Source organism: Anser anser (assembly GCF_964211835.1).
Source record: "Anser anser genome assembly, chromosome: 21".
Taxonomy (NCBI): Eukaryota; Metazoa; Chordata; class Aves; order Anseriformes; family Anatidae; genus Anser; species Anser anser.
In genome coordinates this window covers 2,613,277-2,635,343 of record NC_139742.1, presented here as the reverse complement: position 1 = coordinate 2,635,343, position 22,067 = coordinate 2,613,277, and the positions used below count along the sequence as shown (strand labels likewise).

At 41.2% G+C, this 22,067-nt stretch overlaps 1 protein-coding gene across 1 annotated transcript in view; it reads right to left on the bottom strand.

Annotated features, from left to right (window-relative positions):
* PNPLA7 (patatin like domain 7, lysophospholipase) overlaps nt 1–22,067 on the bottom strand; it is a 130,114-nt gene that overhangs the window by 53,696 nt on the left and 54,351 nt on the right. The window contains exons 20-23 of the mRNA XM_083807288.1: nt 11,404–11,464; nt 9,167–9,316; nt 1,111–1,174; nt 373–541 (exon numbers count right to left, since the gene is read on the bottom strand). Coding sequence (XP_083663414.1) covers nt 373–541; nt 1,111–1,174; nt 9,167–9,316; nt 11,404–11,464 — 444 coding nt within the window. The remainder of the gene's footprint in view (nt 1–372; nt 542–1,110; nt 1,175–9,166; nt 9,317–11,403; nt 11,465–22,067) is intronic.

Below are 22,067 nucleotides of genomic sequence, written 5' to 3'. Positions count from 1 at the left end.
TATTTTATATCTAGTTTTTTCTACATACATACACACACCATGAAATCCAACCAAGAAGAAGAGATTTTATCTGCTTATCTGGAGATCCTGCAAAGAAACAGGACTGACATATTGCTTTAAAGAGATTTAGCTTTTGATTTACCACTGACCTAAATGATTCTTTGGAACTTAGCTGGAAATACTTTTACATAAAGCTTGCCATCTCTGAGAATCCTCGTTTAATTCTTCTTGTAATTCTAACACATTTCTCATGAACATTTCATTATCTATGCTTCAGTGGGTATCAAATCCCCCAAAATTCACTTGTGTGAAACAACCTTCTTTGATCTGCCCTGTTAACACTGTTAATATGGGAAGAAGCTATTTCCACACCTCTCCAACAGTAGGCTCCTGATCTCCCAGTCCTACTATTAAGATGCAGTCAGCCTGCCTGATGCAGCGTTGAGTCCATGGAGTAAGAGTGCTGTCTGACTGGTAGAGTACAATACGGTGAATATCCTCCTGTTGTCCCAGCCAGCTAGTTAGTCGATATTCATGGATACTGGGGACAGAAAACAAAACAAAAAAAAATTGTTTTATGGCATAGCTCCTGCCAGAGTGGAGAGAAACCTTATATGTCAAGCACAAAATTTGAAGGGCAACAGAAACTTTCATCTCTTGCTTGTCCAATCTAAGTTCAAAACACTTCTCTCATCAACCCTCATTTCCAGCCTCGTGCATTTTTATTTCTCCATTATTTATATTATTAGATATGCGCACAGAGAAAAGATGGTGTGGTGCTGCCTAGCTTCAGTAGGGCTTCCATGACTTCCCTAGGGAGTACATGATACCCACTTGGACTAATTCAGCTTTTCCAATTACACAAGTGAGAAAGTAACTATGGGGAAAAAAACAAAACACACACATTTGAACCAACTACTCTTGAAACATTATTGTCTCAAACACCTTGATCATCAAATATGCTTGATTACATATATGTAGCATATTATATGTTAAAACACAGCATCTTATTCTTAAACACCATATATTTGTAAGACCAGCACAGACCATCTTTAAGGTGTAAGATCATCTTAATACATTTCTTCCACAAACAATGAAGAAGGCACGTACCTATCCAGGGCAGCAGAACCAAGTCGCTGTTTGATGTTATCACTTGTGAGCAGCAAAGCAGGACCTAAAAGAACAGAGTTTTCTGTATGTGAACATCTGCCATTCACCTCCTGACAAACTGTATTAAGTGTACAGTGGTATAGTTATACCACTATAATAAATGCATTTGTGTATTTTCTTTGAAGATCATGATGGCTGAGTGCACTGATTAGAGTTGTCAATGAAGAAAGTTAGCACAAAGTCTTCACAAAAATTTTCACGCTTATCTACAATAACATCTTCCCATTCTCCACATTCCCAGAGCTGTGAATGCATTAGTCCCAACCTAAAAGCTCTTTTATCGCTTTCCACTCTGTCACACAGAATAACGGTTTCTATTGCAGCTGCATTTTCATGCCACGAACACAATATTCGTATCTCAGAAAACCCAGGAATCTGATTTCAAATAAAAAAAGCTATTAATTCACTGACCTATAGAAATACATGATTTGTTTATGCTGCAGTGAAACAACTCCCCAGTTAAACCCTAAAGCGCTCTAGCAGTACTTCTCATTTACTACACCAACAGGAATCTATACCCCTGCCAACCTCCATGGAGAAAGACTCCAAAATCCATAGGGCAGTCTGATTCACACTGCTTCCACTAGAGATAAAGACACACACATCTGACGATAGCAGTGTCTGAGTTAATTTCAGTACCCAGAAAAGTTGCTTCTTGCAGGCACTTAAGTCATTTTTTTTTATTAGAAATTCTATTTTTCGGCAGTAATACATGCCATGCATGGTGGAAGTTGCAGAATAGTTGCAGGTAAATACAAAAAAGCAAACCAAAGAAAATGTAAAGATTTAACCTCAAACCTAAAGAGATTATCTGTCTCATATTAAGAAATTCACATTTACCAAATATAAAATAGCAGTCTCTTTGTATTAGTGTTCTCCTAATGTAATCTTTCATTTCTTCAATTAATAAAAACTGAAATCCAAGTACTAAATATCAAAACATTTAATCATGTGTAGTTTCTCAAGGCAGTAATAAAGCAGCATGGCTTTATGTATTTAGTAAAAATCAAGAACCCATGAATAAACAACATGGTACAGTATTGTAATTCCACACTTAGATGCTCAAAACCCCCCCGTAAGTACAGTACCTGCAGCTAGCCACCCCGACCTTCAGTGGTAATCTATTTCCCCTATAATGCTCAATTCCTCCTGCCTAGGGTTCGTGCTGTTTTAACACAGTTTAGTGTTAGAGATGGCAAAAAGCTCAAACCTTTCATCTTGTATTTTCAAACATCCAAATAATGTTTGCCTTTTTTTTTTTTTTACACTAGTGATAAGAGGAAATAAAAATAGACAAAAATATTCCATAGGTAGAGATTAAAAAAATATAAAAAGTAAAAGCTGGTAAGAAATCACAGAAAGGAAGATGACTTGAGAATTGAAATTCATTTCTTCATCCTCGAACAGGGTAGGACGAGGAAATGGCAACTGATTCCTCTGAAAGTAAAAGGTCTACAATAGAGGGAATTAAGTCATAAGTATTTCAGCAGCAGAAGTGGTTTAACCTGCGCTTCGGTCCTTACACCCGTGCGTCCCCTCCGTTTGCGCTGGTTGAACAGTCTGCAGGGATCTGCCCCCACTGCTCGTGGGCTTTTTTACCACGGCATTTTAACATTGGCTGATCCTTTGATCTGGCTCACCGTTCAGCTAGTTGTGCTAGCACAACTCTCGATGGGGTAATGGAATTAAGAGAGGTTTCCCAGAAGAAATACTTGTGACATTGCATGCTATGGAGACACTAAGGGATAAAGGGCAGGTAAATTTTGAAAAAGCATTCAACATCAGAGTTGTCATTTGTGTTCATTAACATGTCAAAGTTCTCAGCAAAACAGAAATGATATGTGGACCAAATATTCGTCCAGGATATGCGGCTTACTAAGTTTTATGACTGTGGTGGAAGTTTAGCAGGCAAGGACTAACAGCCAGGAATGTAAAATGAGCTGAGGAATGCCATAAAAGTGTCCAATAAGAGAGACTAACGATAAGGAGAGAACAGAGTGCTCCACCTTCGCATTTGCCATTAACCTCCCCGCACCTGGTCACGAATCTAAGAAGGTCAAAGGAGCTCAGACTCCACCACACTGGTCTGAGGCCCTGGGGGCACCTGCCCCAGGAGAAAACCATTTAGCACTGTGACCCAGCCAACCAAACGCCTCTCCTACACAGCCAAAAGCAGACTCCGTAGAGCTGGGATGCACCTTGACATCAGCCAGGGTGATGGCTACCTCGCCCACAGACACCACTCTTGAATGGGGCCTCTAAGGAGCCCTGAAGAGGCGCCAAGAAATCACATCCACTCACCTCGCTTGTGTGGTTGGGAAGGGGCTGCCTCTTACCCGCCCGGTGCGTACAGACACAGCTGTGAGCTCGGGGGGCCTGCCCAGCACCCTGCAGCGGCGGTGCGGGACGCCGACGCGTGGCCCATCACTCGCAGCCAGCACAGGACGTGGGGACGCCTCCAGCCGAACCGACTGCTTTGCTTCGGCAGCAACAACCATCTGCTCTGCACGTCCAATTTCTAGCAAGCTCCCAATTAATCAACCATTAAATAACCCTCCATTAATGTGATCATAACATCAACATGTGTGTTCTCAAGTGCATAAAATTGAATGACCAATAGTGTTATTTAGACTAAACTGCTGAGAACGATGAAGTAATAAAAACCACTCAGGTATATCCCCTTCACACAGCCACGCCGGTGGGAGGAACGTGTGAGATGATGTGCTCCTGGATCTTCAACACGTTATCAGGAGATAACACGATGCTCTCTCCACACCTGACATCAGCCTCGCAGGTGGTTTACAACTGCCCCTGGCTTCGTGGCAGCATCCCTCCGTCCTCCCACCACCGCCTGCACCCTTCAGGGGCTGTTCTTTCCATAGGATTAGACATAGGGTTAACACTTCAAAGTTAAGAGCTTAGGAAAGGTGACAGGAGGTAACGTTAAATATTTATCTAGCCCACTGTTGTCCCTCTGACTGCAACCAGCAACAGATTGCTGGGCATGAGTATTCGAGTGAGGAAAACTTAATGACATTCTCCAAGCCTCCGGCAATTTGCAGTTCATGAATTTCCAAGCCAGGGGTAGTGACTTTTAAAAGCCCCTGAGAGACTTTTCTGTCAGCAACTCATTGGGAGTCTGACTCCTGGCAGCAGCCTAATCCCCAGGCACAGATGATCGTGATTCATTGAGAAACCTCATGGAGCATCTAAATTGGTGCTCCAAAGTCATCTGTTTTCTGGACAAAACTACAAGCCCATGAAAGACAAGTGAGAAGAAGAAGAAAAAAAACCACACACTGACAAAACACTGGTCTAGTTCATATCATCTTTTAAGAAAAGGACAGGGTTGGAGTTGAGGCAGCACTGCAGCAGGGCTTCCAGTCTCAAATCCTGACCCAGTAAAAAGCCGTAAGCATCACATGAGAGACATAAACCTCTTCCCTTCTTTCTAAAGATAAGCATGGTACTGACTTTTTTTTTTTTTTTCCATATAACAGCACTTTCACAAGATGTGAAGGAGTGGCAATTTAGATGTCCTAGTTCTCTCTCTAATAATAGAGAAATCATACACCTCACTTGAATCAAATGAAGTTGGATCAAATATGACTTGGGAAACACACGAAGGAAGGAAGGAATGGTAACTGATGCTTAGACACAGTTGCAAACCCACTTCAACCTGGGTAAAATACTGACATAAAAGGTACTGCCCAGTACAAAATGCACTTTGGAAAAAGTTTCATTACAGCTAACTTACTTTCCTGGACTTCATCAAATCAGAATTTTTATCGCACCTAACAAAAAGTCTACAAAGTTATCTGTCAAAGACACAGAACCGATAAAGGGTTTTGATGTCTCAGCGTTAGAAGATTTTGCCCAGCAGAAAGTACCAGCCTCTGCTGGGTTCCAGGCACCACATTCATTTCAACACAGAAAATACTTAATGTTTAAATTTAATTTGTGTGTAAAGAAGGGAAATTCAGGTGAGGTTGCACACTAAACCTCCAATATATTTTAGTTAAGATGTTTCAGTGAGATTTCCACTACAGTATACATTTTTTAGGAACCACAAGAGAGCATAGCTCTTAAAAGGGCCAGAAACAAGAAGAGAGAAATATATGCTGGTTTTGAATCCTTCTCTTCTTCGGTCTAAAGTTTCGTATGATCAGAGGGCTCTCACATAAAATCAGAATTTGCACAGCCACATGATACTATTTAGCTGCTCTCAGTAGAAGATCTCACTAGAAGAATAAAAAACCAGTTAGGCAAATATGTTTTTCCAAACCTGAATGTTTCAGAAGAGCTTTTTGACATGGGCTGCTCTCAGCTCTACAAGGATTACTGGAAATAAATATGATAAATCCAAAGAACATTGACCAGAATTCATCGACATGGTTAACCTAACCCGGAACTGCACAGCAAAACCCAAACCCAAATCAAACCAAACCAAAACCCGTACACCACTTGCCCACTTCCATTTCACTCTAGTTCTGAAGTAGAAAATTCTGTCCCTGCTTGTTTTGGAGGTTTTATATTCTACATCCTCTTTCTCTGGAGACCCAGAGACCAAGGTTCAAAGAAAGGGCTTTGACAATGAAGCATTAAAACAAACCAAGTGAGGAAGCAATGAAGTAGCTGCTGGTTCACCTTGCTCCGCAGGACTTCCCTGCTCTCTCCTCAGTGCTCAGATCATATTTCACAATCAGACCTTTCTCGAGATGAAGACAGATTCACGTTGAGTTACTGCCATCAGATACCAAGTAACTGCTTCCCAGCCCAGCTTTTAACAGAACAAACGCCATGGAAACATGAACATCTTTCAGTACTTAATTAGGACACAATGACACAGTCTGGAAACAACATCTGAATTATCATAAGCCACAGAAACACCAGATCTCAAAGAAACCACAAAATGGTTGATAAAACAGTGTGAAAAGGGTTGTGGGCAGTCCTGCGTGCTCAGCGCTCCCTGCGTACAGGATGCGAGCCCAGCCTGGCCAGCCTGCGAGGAGCAGGCTCTGGGGCCCCGAAAGCCCAGGCTGGAGTGCAGTCCGGGTGCGACCGTCCCCACTGCAAGCTTAAAATTAAGAAATTCTACCCACACAACAGAATCAATAACCAAACTATTAGACCCCGCCTTATTATTTCTGAATTATTTTTCCCTTCTTGAAGATGGTATATATATAATGCTGTCACAAAGCCTCTGCTATTGGATTTGGATACTCCATTTGATATTATTAGTAAACTCCTTCAATAAGATGGAAGCAGTTAAAATTAAACAAACAAACAAAAATCCCAAATCAGTTAAACAGATTTAGCTGAAACCAGCTCCAACTCATAGCACTGGTAATAGCCTTCTGGTGCCAGTCCCAGGCAAAGAGAAGCATCCGCTAATCTCATTTTGCAGGTTTTGTTCAACCCAGTCTGCATCCAGACCACTCTCTCCAGGATGAAGGTCAGCCTGCAACGATGGCAGACTCCTCCCAAAAATTACCAATACCTGACCATCTCCTGTGATTACAGCTCATTAGGGCTCTTGCAATGATCTCAGTATTACCGTTCTAATTTCTTCTGTCCTTGTCTCCACCCTGCAGCAAGGGGATTCTAAGCATCACTGCAACATTCATCTAAAATACTATTAACAGGGAGAGTAAAGAATTCTCTAAAGTTGTAGTAGAAAGCTAAAAACCAACTGCTTTTGCCCCATAAAAGTTCACACATACTAAGGCTACCCTATGCTGCTCTGGAATATATTTCAAGGCCAGAGCAATGAAGCAACACGGATCAAATTTAAGTATTAAATGACATCTTGTAACAATTTAGGTAGCCTTCTCAAGCATATTAAACACCACCAATGATTTCCATAATCAAATGTAAGGCCTAATCAGGGCTCACAACTAAAACCAAGACTTAATCTGACAATTTGAAAGTTAGAAGCAGGTAAGCACTCAGACAGAGGCGTGGGGTTTCAAGACAATAGCTGTTCACCAAGGTCCTAATCCAAATCTTTCACAGTGTTTCAATTTCCCTACATGTAAAATATACACAGTTCTAACTGGTCAGGTGCACATCAAGACAATCCAAAAGTTAACTCAAATTTTTTTCACAACACTGACTCTTAGAGCCTTTTTTTTTTTTAATTCAAGAAGTCAGAAGAAAACTCATTCCAAAAGCCTAGCACCTCGCCCAGACCACTTTGTCATGAGCCATGTCATAAATCCAAACAATTTATAGTCTTATCATAAAGGAGAAAACAGAAAAGCTTAAAAAAATGCTACTTCTGCTAAAAAAAAAAAACGAACACACACACACACAAAACAATGCAGCCTGCACAAGGAACCCCTCAAAACTATGCAGCATACAAACACACACAGTAAACCATTGGCAGGAGGTTAACCACTGTTTCAAAGAGTTGTGGGGCTGAATAAACAATAGGCTGACCCGCTGAACCGAGGCTATCAAGGCTAGAGAGCTTGGTCTACCAGCTGTGTTTGGAACCATATGGCTAGCTGTGTTTTCACACAACACTTTCCTCTTCCCACTGCAGCCGTCTGCTCCATTTTGGCAAGAACTTCAGATGCCAAGGTTGTATAGTACCATCTATAGCTGCCAAGTACTACACAGACGTCAGTTTAGAAGCAGAAAAGAAAAAGGGTGCGCAAGAAAAGGCCAAGCGATCAAAACAAAACCCCTAGTTTGTTACATTCTAGTTGCTTTCAACTAGAATGGTTATTTTTATTCTGAATAGTCCTCTTACATACTTAAGTTTTGTTTGTTTTATTTACAGGCTCCTAGTGCTGTCACCCATCAAAACAGGCTGGCAACAATCCATTATAAGTACCCATTAGCAATATAGCTATGGCTGAAATCTGTGTTCTGTTACAAATTTATTTTTTTTTGCCACCTCAAAATAAGAGGAATCTTTAAACACCCACAAATTAGTATTCACAGTAACACATTTACACCATCATCTGCATACAAATTTATATCTCAAAAGGTGAAAGAGTTCAAGCATCAACAACATTTTCCTTTGCCTGCTCACCTAGATTTTTAAACAGAATATTAAGTGCCAGCTTTAGATACATTTAAGGTCAAGAAAGTAAATAACGAATAAATGTAACTGGTTATACCTCAAGCATCACGTAACCTGTACTTTTCACAATACTAAGCTGTGAGACAGAAAATTAACAATTTAAAGAACTATAGGAGATTTACTCAAGATCTGTGTAGTGTATAAGGATAAAAAGAGGATGTTCAGAAAAACGTCAAACTACTACAGAGTCGGAACTGACTTGTGAATTGAATACTTGGTTTTGTAAGCACCTGAAATTTGCACATACAACTTCACCAATGGATGTAGCAATTAATGAATCAATTGTGAATTGAATATATGGCTTTGTGAGTACAAGACAGACAAGCTGGCAACAAACAAGGTAACACAAGCCAGTATGGGAAGGCATAATTCAGAACTGTTTGGAATTCCAGTACCAACCTAGATGGGTCTCCTACACAAGGCTCCTCTATCAAGTGTTAGACTTGCTGCCCACAACCTACCTCTGCAAAAGAAAACTGCATCAGAAATCCTTTGCCGGATCAAGACATACAATTTAGAAAGTCTGAAGGAGTCTCACACTTGAGAGATAGAATTGGGCTCTCAAAAGGGACTGTGGGAACAGTATATGGGTGGTGGATTTGTCCGCAAAAGCACCTGCAGTCTTAGGAGGGCTGATGACAGCCAAGTCAACAGGCCAGACAAATTAGCTAATATTTCTGAGTCATAAGTCATCCACTAATATTAAATGTTAGGGACAGGAAAAGAGTGAATCAAATGCAGCAAGAGATTACAAAAGGTCTGATCTTGAGCACGGCTATGCTGCTACCCCTCTGAATGCAGCACGAATCCCCCTTTAACTAATTGACAGGTACCTGGCTATACCTCTAAAAAGTTAAGAGGCATTTATTTTCCATGATGCAGTAACATGTAAACACTTCTTACCCACAGCACTGAGAGCATGCTTGAGCTCCAGAGTAAAAGCAGTAAGTGGCACCTCTTCAGACACTGGCATAATTGCTACTGTAGAAAGATTGCTGGCAGGATTTCCAGCATCCCACTTGCTACTCGAGCTGTGTAACCCAAGAGGATGACCTGTTTGAAAGAAAAAAAAATAATAAAAATTCTCCATTTCACAAAGAAGGAAAGATCCCACATATTTCACTTACAACAGGAGAAAGATTGATTTCCATCATTTTTTGCTGGTGACATAGCATGTGGGTAAAGTTAGGCAAAGCTAAAAATATCCGGATGACGAGAATAGGTAAAAATACAATGTGCATTTACTTGACCCATTAGGAAAAAGACAAAAAGACACTCATAATGACTGTGAACAGCCACAACTTTGAGATAGGCATTGATTTACCTCTCAAGAGGAATTAGATGAAATAACAAAACCCCAAAACCTGTTGTCAGTATTGAAATATTCCCAAAATAAACCTCCACTTTTTATGGTATTCCTGATCAAGGAAATAAATACCTGTTTTCAACAAAGTTCCTACAGGAAACATGTATCTACACCTATTTTTACTATTCTCCAAGATGGGAAAATGTGGATCTTTACAGATAGGTATCTAGGAGTATTAAAATAAAATATGGAACCTCTAAAATAGCTACAAAGCAACTGTGGAAGTATCTGCAATATATTACAGTAAACTGAGTAAAGAAAAAGACTATGGGCAGAGAAAAGCATTTTTGACAGAAGCATGTGATGCATGTAACATGTAAGATGGAGATCTTCCTAGATCATTTAGCTCAGAAAAAAGAATAATGTTGAGTGTGTTCTACAAACTGTTCTTTTTATTTTTATACTATTTCTTTTCCTCCTTAAGCCTTCTCAGACAACCTCACTTTGCTGTTAGCACCTACCAACTCAGCTGCAAGTGTATAATATTAACTTAGATGGTATGAAGCTTAACATCCTGCTCATCTTATTTCATCCAGCAAAGGTGCAACATGTACCATGAAGATAAATTCTTGATATGGACACATAGAAGTATTTGATATACTGTAATTGATGCAAGAACTCATTCAAAGTATATATGCAAGATCAATAGTATACTGTTGGACTAAAAGAAACACCAGATAAATCTTTTTCAGATATATTCAACAGTGGAGTTATTCATTTCAAGTCTTCTAAAATAGCTCTCCACAGATCATTAAATAGTTTTTCCTCTCTTTTAGGTGATCTTCAAGAAGATATTTACAGGTTCAAACAAGTTACATGTCACAGTTCCACTCTTTCATCTCCATCAGTCCTTCTTTCCTCAGAACTTCAATAGCTATGCTCTGATTGACTAGTTTTCCTCCTGTCTTCTCCCTATCACATGTCGTCCTAATTCCTAAGCAGTGCAGATTCTGCCCTAGGCCACAAAAGCATTTCAGCACGCACGAAAGTTTAAGTACAATTATCACTAGAGATTCCTACAAAACTGACTGTGTACCCGAACAGTAAAGAGCAGACTTCAATAAAAGTCTGGACTTCACAATTCACTCTCCAAAACATGCGAGCTGACTACTTAATTTCAATCTCTCTGGAATACTGTAAAAACAGCAATATAAGTAATAGCATAGAATTTTGTATTAAAACAAACAAAAAACAGAGCAGCAGAGAACCCCACAAAACTATTGGTAGTTAACACACATCTGTTTTCTTTTAAAAGCTGCTCAAGAACAACAACCTGCATGGAAAATTTCCTCCTACTCCCTTCAATTAGTAAATACACTTTGCTTTGCCTCTGCCACATACACAAAGCCTACAAAACAATGCATAACAAATCATTTGCTCTCAGACAATTCATTGAAATAATGCAAACACAGACATACTAAGTCAGTCAATGTGCAGATGCCACTCAGCGTGACTATCTGATTCAAGTCTGTTATAGCAGTTATTTCCAGTGCTCCCTCTGAGCTCCTCTTTTGCAAGAAATTTCAAGAAAGTTTCACTGCATATATGCAGTATTTTTCTCTCATTTGCAAATCATTCCACTCCCATACTTCTTCAGCCATTCCCCACAAAAAAAAAGTGTTTATATATAATGAATTAGCTGTGACAACAGCTAAAATATTTAGAGACAAAATCTCTTGTCAAGTATGCACTTTCTGTTTCCGAATTTAATGATGTAAATCTAGTTCCAAGGAAGCACCAGAATGGATGGGAATAGTCCAGGAATGAGTCTTACCTCCCTGCTGAAGACTGCCAAGAATCTTCTCGCCCAGCAAGTGAATAAGTCTAGTCACAACCTAGCAATGAGAGAGAAAGGGTAAGAAAGGAAACATTCAGGCAGAGTGCACTAAAAATAATGCATCTAAATGGATACTTTCAAACTTCTGTAAGATGTTATCTCAAATTGAATAATAAGGAGATACAGTTTTGTAACCATAACTTCTTTCCTGGCTGTAACGTATGGTGACTGATCATTTGTCTTGATTTATTTTACCTTATTTTAGTCTTACTAGAAGTAAACAATATTTAACTTGCTCTGGGAACAGAAGAAAAAAATCCAATTATTTGGGGAAACACGTCGAATCCCATTTTCCATTCTCTTCTCTGCAGTGCGCTTGCACCTCTAGCACAGAAAGTCACCGTCGCTGTTGAGAGGCTGTTGCACCCCCCCCACCTTCTGTAGGTAACAAAGGCTCAGGGCTGCGCTCAGATTCCCCACCAGCCCTGCTTCCACCCCCCTCCCTTGTGAACCAGTCAGCTCACAGGAATCAATTTAAAATATCTCGAATAACGGGACAAATACACAGAATCAGAACAGAATGCTTATTAAAATGTTCCCCCCGCAAACCATCTTTCATGGTACCCTTGACAGGACAGATTTTTTTTTCCTCTCTCAGCCATTTTGAACTGGACTTTGATATAAACCAATGCTCCCATAGCCAAGCAAGCCTGAAAACTGATCAGCCTACCTCCAACATCAATAATCAATATTTCCCAACAAGTGGTGTAGCAGAAGACTAATAATTGTAATATCAAGGAATATCAAGGTTGCAAAATGCATTATTTATTCTAAACAGCTATGCAAAAATGTTTTACCAAATAAGAAAATGAGATACTTAAATGCATTCAGAATTATCACAGTAATCATTAGATATTCCCCCCAGACAGACAATTCAAAGTCATAATAGATCTAATCTTTCGTAAGACAAAAACAAAAAACAAAACTGAAATGACAAAGCATCTTCAAAGTACCAGGCTAAACAAGCAGCAGCAAGCGGCTACCTTGCCTTTGGACAAAAAGACACACCGTTCCCCTAGGAACAAGGGCTTCAGGATGCATCTTTCAAATAAAAGACCATCACGACGGGTCAATCTGCCCAGCAGAATTATTTTATGTATCTTACTGCAAAAAGAAAAAAAATTGCCACAGACTACGAAACCTCACAGCTTTAATATATTAGCACCGATTTCTGCAGTGCCTGTAGGAGGAAGGGAGATCAAACAGGTACCTTCCGATGCAGAAATCATGGCAGAGCAAGGAGGACAAGCTAAACAAAGTTATTTCAGTAATTTCTTTCCCATAGCCATAACTGCAACTTCCTAAAGATGCCACATCAAGCTCAAGTTCAGAGCAGTTCCTCTATTTGCCCTGGCAACAGACGCAGTTGCCGCCACCAGCACACAGCAGCCTGGTGCTGAGGCGAGCCGCCGGCCTTGGCCGCTCGTTGCGCTGGAACCTCAGACCAGGCCCGAAACCCTTGAGTGTGTCACAAGTACAGGCAGCTCTGGGATTTAATGAGCAGAGCTGGGCTTAGCCAGGGAAAATTGCCCCAAAGAGGGAAAGACAGAATTCCTACTAGCGTGGGTGAGACGGATTTCCCTCCCTCAGGGAGGCAGCCTGCTCCTCAGGAGCATTTGCCACACCCGTCCCTCACGCATTCACCTGATAACCCACACCCACGTAGTGTGACTCTACTCCAGCAGTTTTGGAAGTATTATTTATGAACATTTTACACTTCCGGACCACTTTAAACATCAGAATTTTAATTACTTTCTAAAACCAACTCCTGTATTTATAACTTTTTCTGCTTTACAGACAGCTAAGGAGAGCTTGAGTTAAATTGAGGAAAATGTCCAAGGTTAATGACAGAACTAAGAATAGAACCTATTGGTCTCGTTTTCCAGTTGGCTGCTCGTATTACCACAAAATATTATTTGTCTTGTTTGCTAGAGCAAACCTTACAGCCTTGGTACATATAGATATGGAAAAATTATTTCCCCAGTGACTTTGTAAGACAAGCAAATTGCTAACCATAACAGGATGAGTCACTCTGCCGCAGTCATGGCAACGTCGAAGGAACATCAATTTGGGATCGTAGCTGAGAACTGCCCTCAAATTTCCTTGGAGTTTTATATTACATACACTGAATTTTATTTCACAAAAAGGCAAATATTTTTCCTTAAAAGAGGTTTCTCCATCAGTCTGAGGGAGAAGTCAATATAAATTGCATCTCTTCATCAACAACAGACCCAAGCTTCAGTGATTTACCTGAAGCCATTACTCTGCAGAGCAGCTCTCACCAAGTTCAGGAGAAGCAGGGGGAATTCAAAATGAACAGGAAAAAATAATAAATAAATAAATGCCACCCATCAGGTTTCCAACCACCTTTATTTAACCCCCCCAGTCAGTAACAAGGTGCAGGCACACACAAAAGCAGCCCTGGCCAAGAGACAAGGAAGCCCTGGGGCCAGGGAGGACCTGGGCAGCATGGAGCGGGGCTGGTTTGGCTTTGGGAGGGAAGTGGGGGAGAAGAAAACAGAAATTAGTCCCCAGGTTAGGAGGAGATATCAGGGAAACAAGTTATTGCAAACATGCCAGAGAACACCCTCCTGGGAGAGACCCAGGCAGGAGAAACCCAGATAACATGGGCACTGGCCGGTAGATACCTTGGTGCAGACATCTGGGCAGTCACTCAGCAGGCAGTTATTCCTGTGCTGCCTATTTTGGTGCACTTTGTAGGAAAAACTAAAAATTGGCAGTGTGAACAGGTAGAAGGGAAGGCAGGAACTCTGGCAGTGCTGCTGGGAAGACTGGACTGACCTGGAAGAAACGCTGTGTTTGCAGTACTCGGGCAGTGCAGCGTGCCGTACAGCCCCAGCAGTGCCCCCAGAGCAGAACCAGGGAGAGACTCAGGTATCGCTTTTCAGAAGCAGACAGGACTCCTACCCTCACTCTCAGGCAAATCTCAATGCCAGTCTCTCCCAAACACAGTGCCAGAAGAGCGCTGAGCACTTCCCAGACATCTGGGCATGCAAAATTGTCTCATTTCCACTGTGGCCCCATCACGTAGGGCCAGACGGCCTTTCCAGCACAGTTTGTGTGAGGTTCTCATCCCTGTAGTGAATCTGGGATTTTTGTCTCTTCTAGCACCAATCCACCCAGACCTTCAAAGACTTGCCCTATACTCCACATCCACTGGCACAGAAGTGCTCAGTTTAGATTTAAGGTTTGAACTGAGTTTGAAGCAAAATCTGTGCCAAACAAAAAAAAAAAAAAAAAAGAAGGCAGCTAGCTGGAGCACAGACTTACCAGAGAACATCGGGAGGCTTCTGAATTATGCCAGAATCATTAACTGCCTGCAAAGTAAACACTACTTTTTGACCCCTTGTACTATGGAGAGAACCAAATGTGTTTTAGTTTGTGAGGAAGTTGAATTTATCATTCCTTATGATTATAAACCATGCTCAGTTGCTCCTGCTCACATCATCATGCTCCTGCTCAGATCACCACAGTTAACCACTTCAACCAATAACGAGCAGATGTCAATTATGCACTTCTGTTGAAAGTCCAGGTATGAAGAGAGGTACACGGATGAAATTGCCATGCTGCAGGATGAACTCATCCCTGTGACAAGGAGAGCATTACCCTACCCAACGCAACCACGTCAAGCTGCAAAATGATTTCAAAAGTTCACATTGGCAAGGCTTTGCCAGCAACCCAGGTATGGACCTGTAGGGTCTCGCAGTGTAGGCCTGGGTACCAGGGCACAAAGAGGCCTAGGCCAACTGTCAAAACAAGCCTCAGAAGCAAACAGATTCACTCTCCAGAGCTTATGCAAAAGGCCAGAAGGAGGAAAGTTTACTTTACAGGGCTAGAGAAATACTCAATTTTCTATCTTGATAGCCACTCAGGACACAAGGTTTATCCGTACCATTCTGCAAAAGCCCTGAATCCTCTCCTCCTCTGCAACTGTAAAATCATAAAACCTGTCCCAGAGCAGGGCATTCAGTTGAGGCACATTTTGCAGAGGAGACAGTGTTCTTCCTTCTCCCACCTATTCACCGTTTCAGATTAACTCATCAGAACACTTTTGTGCAGGGCAAAATGGAATAAAGAGTATTTCTCTTTCTCAAATGGCGTTAGAGAGCACTTTTTTCAGTACAATTTCACCATCTCCAACCTAGCTTTTATCTTGCCACTTACCACCTCATCTACGCAGAAACATGTTGTCTTCCTGGCTGTTTCTGAAACAACTCCATCCCAAGTCAGACCCACTGAGGTTGTCACAGCAGCCTCCAGTCCCCCCGGCTCTCTCACACCGAGCAGAGAAGTCTGTTTCTGCATCTGCTACAAACTTCTGGCAAGCCATTAATTTTCCCTCTGCTTAACTAATGCTAAATTGCTCAGAAGACCTGCAGCCTCTGCATTGCAGGGCAGGGACTAACTCCACGTTCCCGAGGGGACCGTATTTGCCGACCTTGGGATGACTAATTTCAGTTTCAAAACAAACCTCCCTCGGCGATGGGGCCAGGCAGGATTACACCACCGCATCACCTGCTAGCAACGGTACACACGCGCAGCTGATTACTCCATCCACCTCAAGTATAGGCATTATCCTGAGCACTACCTGTTCGCAGCTACTGTAATTCCCACCCTTGAACACTTCTTTGCGGAGTAACAGCTATTTCCTATAATTCTCTGAAACATTTCAACCTGCTGTCCACACCTAGCTAATTTTCCAAGCGTAGATTTTAGTTAAAGCTTTTTCTTCTATTCAACTGTGAAACTCTAGCTTAGGGCTTTACAATAGGCCCTTCTGAAAGTGACTTCAACGAGAATTCAGTTGTAAATAAGTGTCCACAGGAAAGTATTTTCTTCCTGTGAATAGTATAGATTGCTTGACAAACCACCTGTTAATAGAAACAAAGGGACCAAATAAAGTTCTTTGTCTGGTCTCAGCCTACTTCATACTATACCAATCCAGAGAAATCACGGGAAGACTGCATAAAATCTGCACCAATATCCTGTTTCTGAATTCACAGGCTATTATAACCAGTAACAACTAATTGATTTAAAAGGCACTGTGTAGTACAAATCTATCTTGGTTAGAAGAGAAGAAATGTATAAAAATAAAAACCAAAATGAAACAAGATACTCATCAACTCTGCTCCATGCTGCAAAGGAGGCCAAGAAGTCACACGCCAGAGATAAGACCATTGGGTCGCTCCAGCCTGCATTTTTGCATCCACAGAGCAGGTGTTTCAGCACCTCAAGAAGCAACAAACCCACCATTTTCAAGGCATGCAAATAATAATTAACCTGGGTATTGAAGAAAAGGCGTTTGTGGAATTAGTCCAGTTATGGCTTCCTATGATCAGACACGCATCCCTTCACTGTCACATCCTCATCTCCTGCCTCTCCTACCCCCATATGGGCTGATCCTTGCCTTCAGAGCTTTTTGCTAGAGCAGCAATTTCGGAAGCTGATGGTATTTTGGTGGGGAAGGAGGTGGGGTGTGTTAGAGCATCATGAAATTTGCTTCTCCTTGTAGCAGCAAAGCAAAACCAACCATAACACCATAGATTGAATCAAACTCTTCCATCGCTTCCTAATATTTTGTTGCAATTGTTAAAAGGCTTTTTTTTTTAAAGAAAAAAAATCTGGATTAAGGATCAGGTTTAACTGTATGTTATTTTACACTTAAGGTACACAGCACCTTTGCTAGAAAGCAAAGGCACAGTGCTTCAGGACAGCATAACCTCCTGTCAACGGCATCTTCTTGCAGGTTCCTAGTTTAGGAAACGAGCCTTGGCTAAAGTAACCAGGGAGCAAGCCAGACACACTAGTTTGGATCCTGTACAAGCAACTGACATATAGCCCTACAAATCTGAACACGGTTTTCCTTCCAAGTTAACTCTGATTTTCTCTAGTGAATCCTCTAGCATCATCCGCACCCAAAAGCACGGTGTTTTTGCAGGGAATAAAACGGCTGCAGCTGAGCTGAGCATTGTCATCCAACTAAGAAATTTAGAAATAGCATATTTAACAGTTAAGCCTTTAAAATTTCAAAACAGTGAACTAATAGACCACCTTTAGTTTAAATATGTTAAACGACAATTTATTGGTGCCTTCATAGCAGGGTACTATAGACCTTCACATATATCTGAGATAAAGGACAAACAAATGGGCTTTGTACCACACAGCGACCCAATGTGAATAAGCCAGTGTGGAAAACAGGGCTGCCAAGGGCTTTCTATTCTATACAGTAAACGTAATAGGGGTAAAATAGTAATAATAGCCATTTTATCTATACAAATTCACATAATAGCAGTTTCATTTCTGTAGAGTTCATTCCAGGACTTGAGATCATTCTCTACCAGCTTTCTGAAGGTTTTTTGGGGGTGGCAGGGGACAAGAGAGGAGGAGACGTAAATCAGCTCATCAGCTTTGATAAAACCATGGCATTATTGAAACTTTCTATCATCCCAGATCAGTTAACCAACAAAACACACCACTCACCACAGGAACAGGGAGCTTAGCATGGGGTCTCAGATTAAAACCTCAATGGTTTGAGAACCGTGGTGACAAAGCAAATCTTAAATGCTCACTCGCAACGATTCCTGGCACCTTTACAAATGCCACTAAAGCATACAGAAGAGCTGAAGCTTTATCCTGGGGTCATTTGAGCTTCTGATGCCTGTGATCATTTGTGTCTTGAAGAAAAATGTCAGTCTCGCATCACCGCGATGACTAAGCACTCGCTCCTGCCCTCCTCATGACAGGTAGCTACAGTCGGTGACCACGCTTCCGCTGAACGTTTCTCTTTTCTCCTTTTCACATCCACTTCTCCTACTGTCAAGGAAAACTTATTTTAAATGGGCCATGAGAACAAAACAGAAAAATCCACAAGAATGGCCTCTCCTGACCTCTTCCATAGTGCCACATCAAGCTTAGCTAATGCGATGCACAACGTACACAATGCTGGAGGGGAGCACTTTGAGAGGAGCATGCATTACGGAATCACTTTGTAAGGCAGATAACCCTAGGGAAAGCTCAGTCCACCTCAGAAAAGCTCTGGTTAAAATAGGCATAGAAAACTAGCAGAACTTGCTGGTAAAGATGATGCGTTCTGAATATATTTAAAACCCAAGGGCAGACTTAGAGAATTAAAAGAAAGATGCAGAAAAACTCTGTAACTTCTAGTGTGCATTTCTAGCATGGAAAAGGTTGCCTTACAGTTCACTTCCCCACAGCACCAAAGCACGTTCTCAGTGCAATTTCCATCAACTACAACAGGTCTGAATTTCAAGTTAAAAAAAAAAAAGTTTTGCTCAGTAGAGGCAAAGAAACCAAAATGCGATCCAAGTTATACACTGATGTTAGAATATCTCTGTAATCTGTTAACAAATTCTGCGCTCTTGCTACTGCTTCAAAACTGCTTCATGATGCCAAAAACCATGAGCTTATTCTCTGTCCTACTTTTCAGAACTGAAAGCAGTGATGAAAATAGAAAGAATCAATTCCATTTCACTCCTGCAACTCTGAAAAGCTTCAAGTAGCACCAGAAGCAAGCACGGAGGCTGTCAGAGGAGCAAATGCTCTCCCTGGCTGAGTGCCCCAGTGGCTATGCTGGAGAGCTGTGGTCCTCAGGTGTGAGCCCTGACAAGCCAAAGGAGAAGTTTGGCACTGTGGACCACTTTACCACTTTCAGACGGGAACATCCAGGCTGCCATATCCAGAATGATTCAAGGTTGGGATGCTTCCCTGAGAATCTAGAAGATGTAGATTTGACTGAGGAGGATCCAGAAATCAACATCTGTCATTTCTGGGCATGTGCTCTGAAAATTCGGCCATTACTTATAAATCAGATGAGATCCCCCAGGCTCACCCATCTGTTTCATCCCCCAGAATAACAGCAGCTATAGCAGGTCACATCAAAGATCCCGGCAAAGCAGTATCCTGTCTGTAACAGGACCAAAGCAGATGTGCAGGAAAGAACACAAAAAAGAAGGCAAGCATATGGTGCTTCCCCGAGCATCAGCTGTGCAATTTTCCAGTGAGCATCACAGCTCAAGGAACCCAAATTACTGTAAGGATGAACAGAGTGCTATTTCACTCATTTCTCACCACTCTCATCTGCAAGCACAACCCATGTTTACAATTTTCTTAACCATCCGTAATATTTTCTAATAACGTATTCAAGAGTCAGATCCCTTTCTGGCTCACTGACAACCATCAGGGCTGGTGAAAGGTACACAGGATGAAGTCTCTCTTCTAACTTCCAGAACTATAGGGGTTTTCATCCTGCACACGTAATAGCAAAGCTCGAGGGTAACTAACTGAAGTGGTAATCCTACGCCACTAACTGCTCAGTTCTCAGCTGTTAGGCAGGATATGTAGGCTCTTTGGAGGCTGCCAAGAGCACCAAAACAAAAGCAGCTCTCCTCTGAACTAAGGGAGCATTTCCCATGGCTCAGGGGACAAGCACCACTGTTTCATCTCTATCCCCCCAAGCACGACCCAGGTGAACTTAATCTCATCAGTCAGTCAGCTGTGCCTATGTTGGACAGAGACAGTTTGTTTGCTTTTTCCTCCTCTGCAGTACAGTTTCCTGATTTGCAGAGGACTAAGAGGGAAATCCTTCATATCCCACTGCTCAATCACAAGCTAGCTCTTGCTACCTAGTCAATTATTTCAAAACTATTGCACCTGCTATCTGGTCATTACTTTATTACTTCTGGTTGGATAGGGAAAACATCATAAATCCTGTGTATAAATAACTCTACTAGAACGGCAGGAGAGAAAATAGGACAGAGTTTGTTAGCCTGTCCCTCTGCTCAGCACTGAACACCACCTCAAACAAAAGGATTTGTTAGGATATTATACAAATCTTTTAGCCTTTCCAGGGAGCACAATCACCCTTTCCTTAATAGTCAACTCCTGCAATTTCAGTACACTACCATTTGCTCTGTCTCAATATGGTGAGTAATTCACGCCCTTTCTTTCAGAAGATAGCTTTATACACTTGAAAATAGCTATTTTTTCTTCCCTTAACCATTCAATCGTTTTGCTTTTATAGGTTAATATTTCTAAACACCAGTCAGCCATCTTTTTGTCCTCTTGCTTCTCTTCAGGTGACCTGCCTCTTCCTTCAAGCATGCTGCTGCAGGCTGATACTGAAGCTTTTCAACCATCAGGAATGCAAAGATTTCTTCACTCAAAAGCATTTTAATAACACTTTTATTTTCCACAACTGCATGACATTGTTAAGGCGTGTTCAGCTTTCGATCTCCATCATTCCTTTTCTAGGAAACTGCTGTCCAGTCCCTTCTCTGCATGCAATTTATTAGTCAACAGCTTGAAGATTTCTCTCCACTTTAACACCCTGAACTTCACACTTGACTTTGTACTTTATTTGATTTCAAACTTTCTACCCAATTGTTTTCCTCTATCACTTGAGTTCTCTCACTTCTCTCCTTCCTCTCTTTTGTCTAGTGGATTTAACAGACAAAAAAAGACGACAAGAACTCTGAGTTCATATAAATAAATATTTTATCTTACATTCCTAAGACAGTCTAAAGGCACTAACTGCACAAATCCCCTATTTAAAGTCTCTTACACTCCTTTCTACTTTTAATGTTTGTTCTTAAAATCACCCTATAATGAAAACAAATTCTCAGTTTTGATACTAGTTAAATATTTATCTTCAAATTTGGAGATCTCAAATAGCAGCAATTAAGAATATGTTTCTCTAACGGCCTTTTTGAGAGAACTTTTCATTAAGACCTACTTTAGCATTATATTTCATTACGAACGATTAGCCAAATTATATGCAAGTCTAAAGAAAACTAACTCCATCCTCAGAAAGGTCAGCAGCTCGCGGCTGACCGAACGTGTTCTTTAGATGTGGGAAGATTATTTGAATTCTATTATAAATAAGTGCTTAAATTATACTATAGACGTAGCACTTAAGTTCAACTTCCATCACAAAGATTCACACCTCTACATAGAGTGCCCTCCAGGGAAAAACGATTCTGCCCATTGATAAAATAGGGAAGAGTGAAAAAGACACATTAATTATTGCCGGAGACAAAAATGCAGAATTGGAACACAGCCTTCATGCAGATTAGCATTCAAGACACTATTAAGTGTTAAATGTTTAGTGCTTACTAGTAATTTATGGTTTAAATGTCTACTGGTAACACTTAAAATCATCCACTGTGTGAGGAGAAAGGTGGTTTGAGAATTCCACCTGGCTCATTGCCTCGCTTCCCGTTCAGTCAGCAAGGAGCGATAACGAGAAGGGCAACTCAAGACAGCACGCCATCGTCGCCCAGTTTATGGCTAGTTTTGTACAAGAAGTTCTATATTGCTAACAGTACATAAACCTGGGCAAGAAATCTCTTATGTTAAATAGAGAAGAATAGAATCAGAGGAGTATTCAGGAGAGATTCAGAGAACAGAAATGCCTTAATAACCCATAGCAGAAGTTCAAAAACATTTTAGCAAAAAATTATGCTTACAGGGAAGCCAGGAAGATTATTTTCCCTTGACGTGCGTCCCTTCTGCACACTTACTGCTAGGAGAATTTCATCATTGCAGTAACACAGACAAAACCG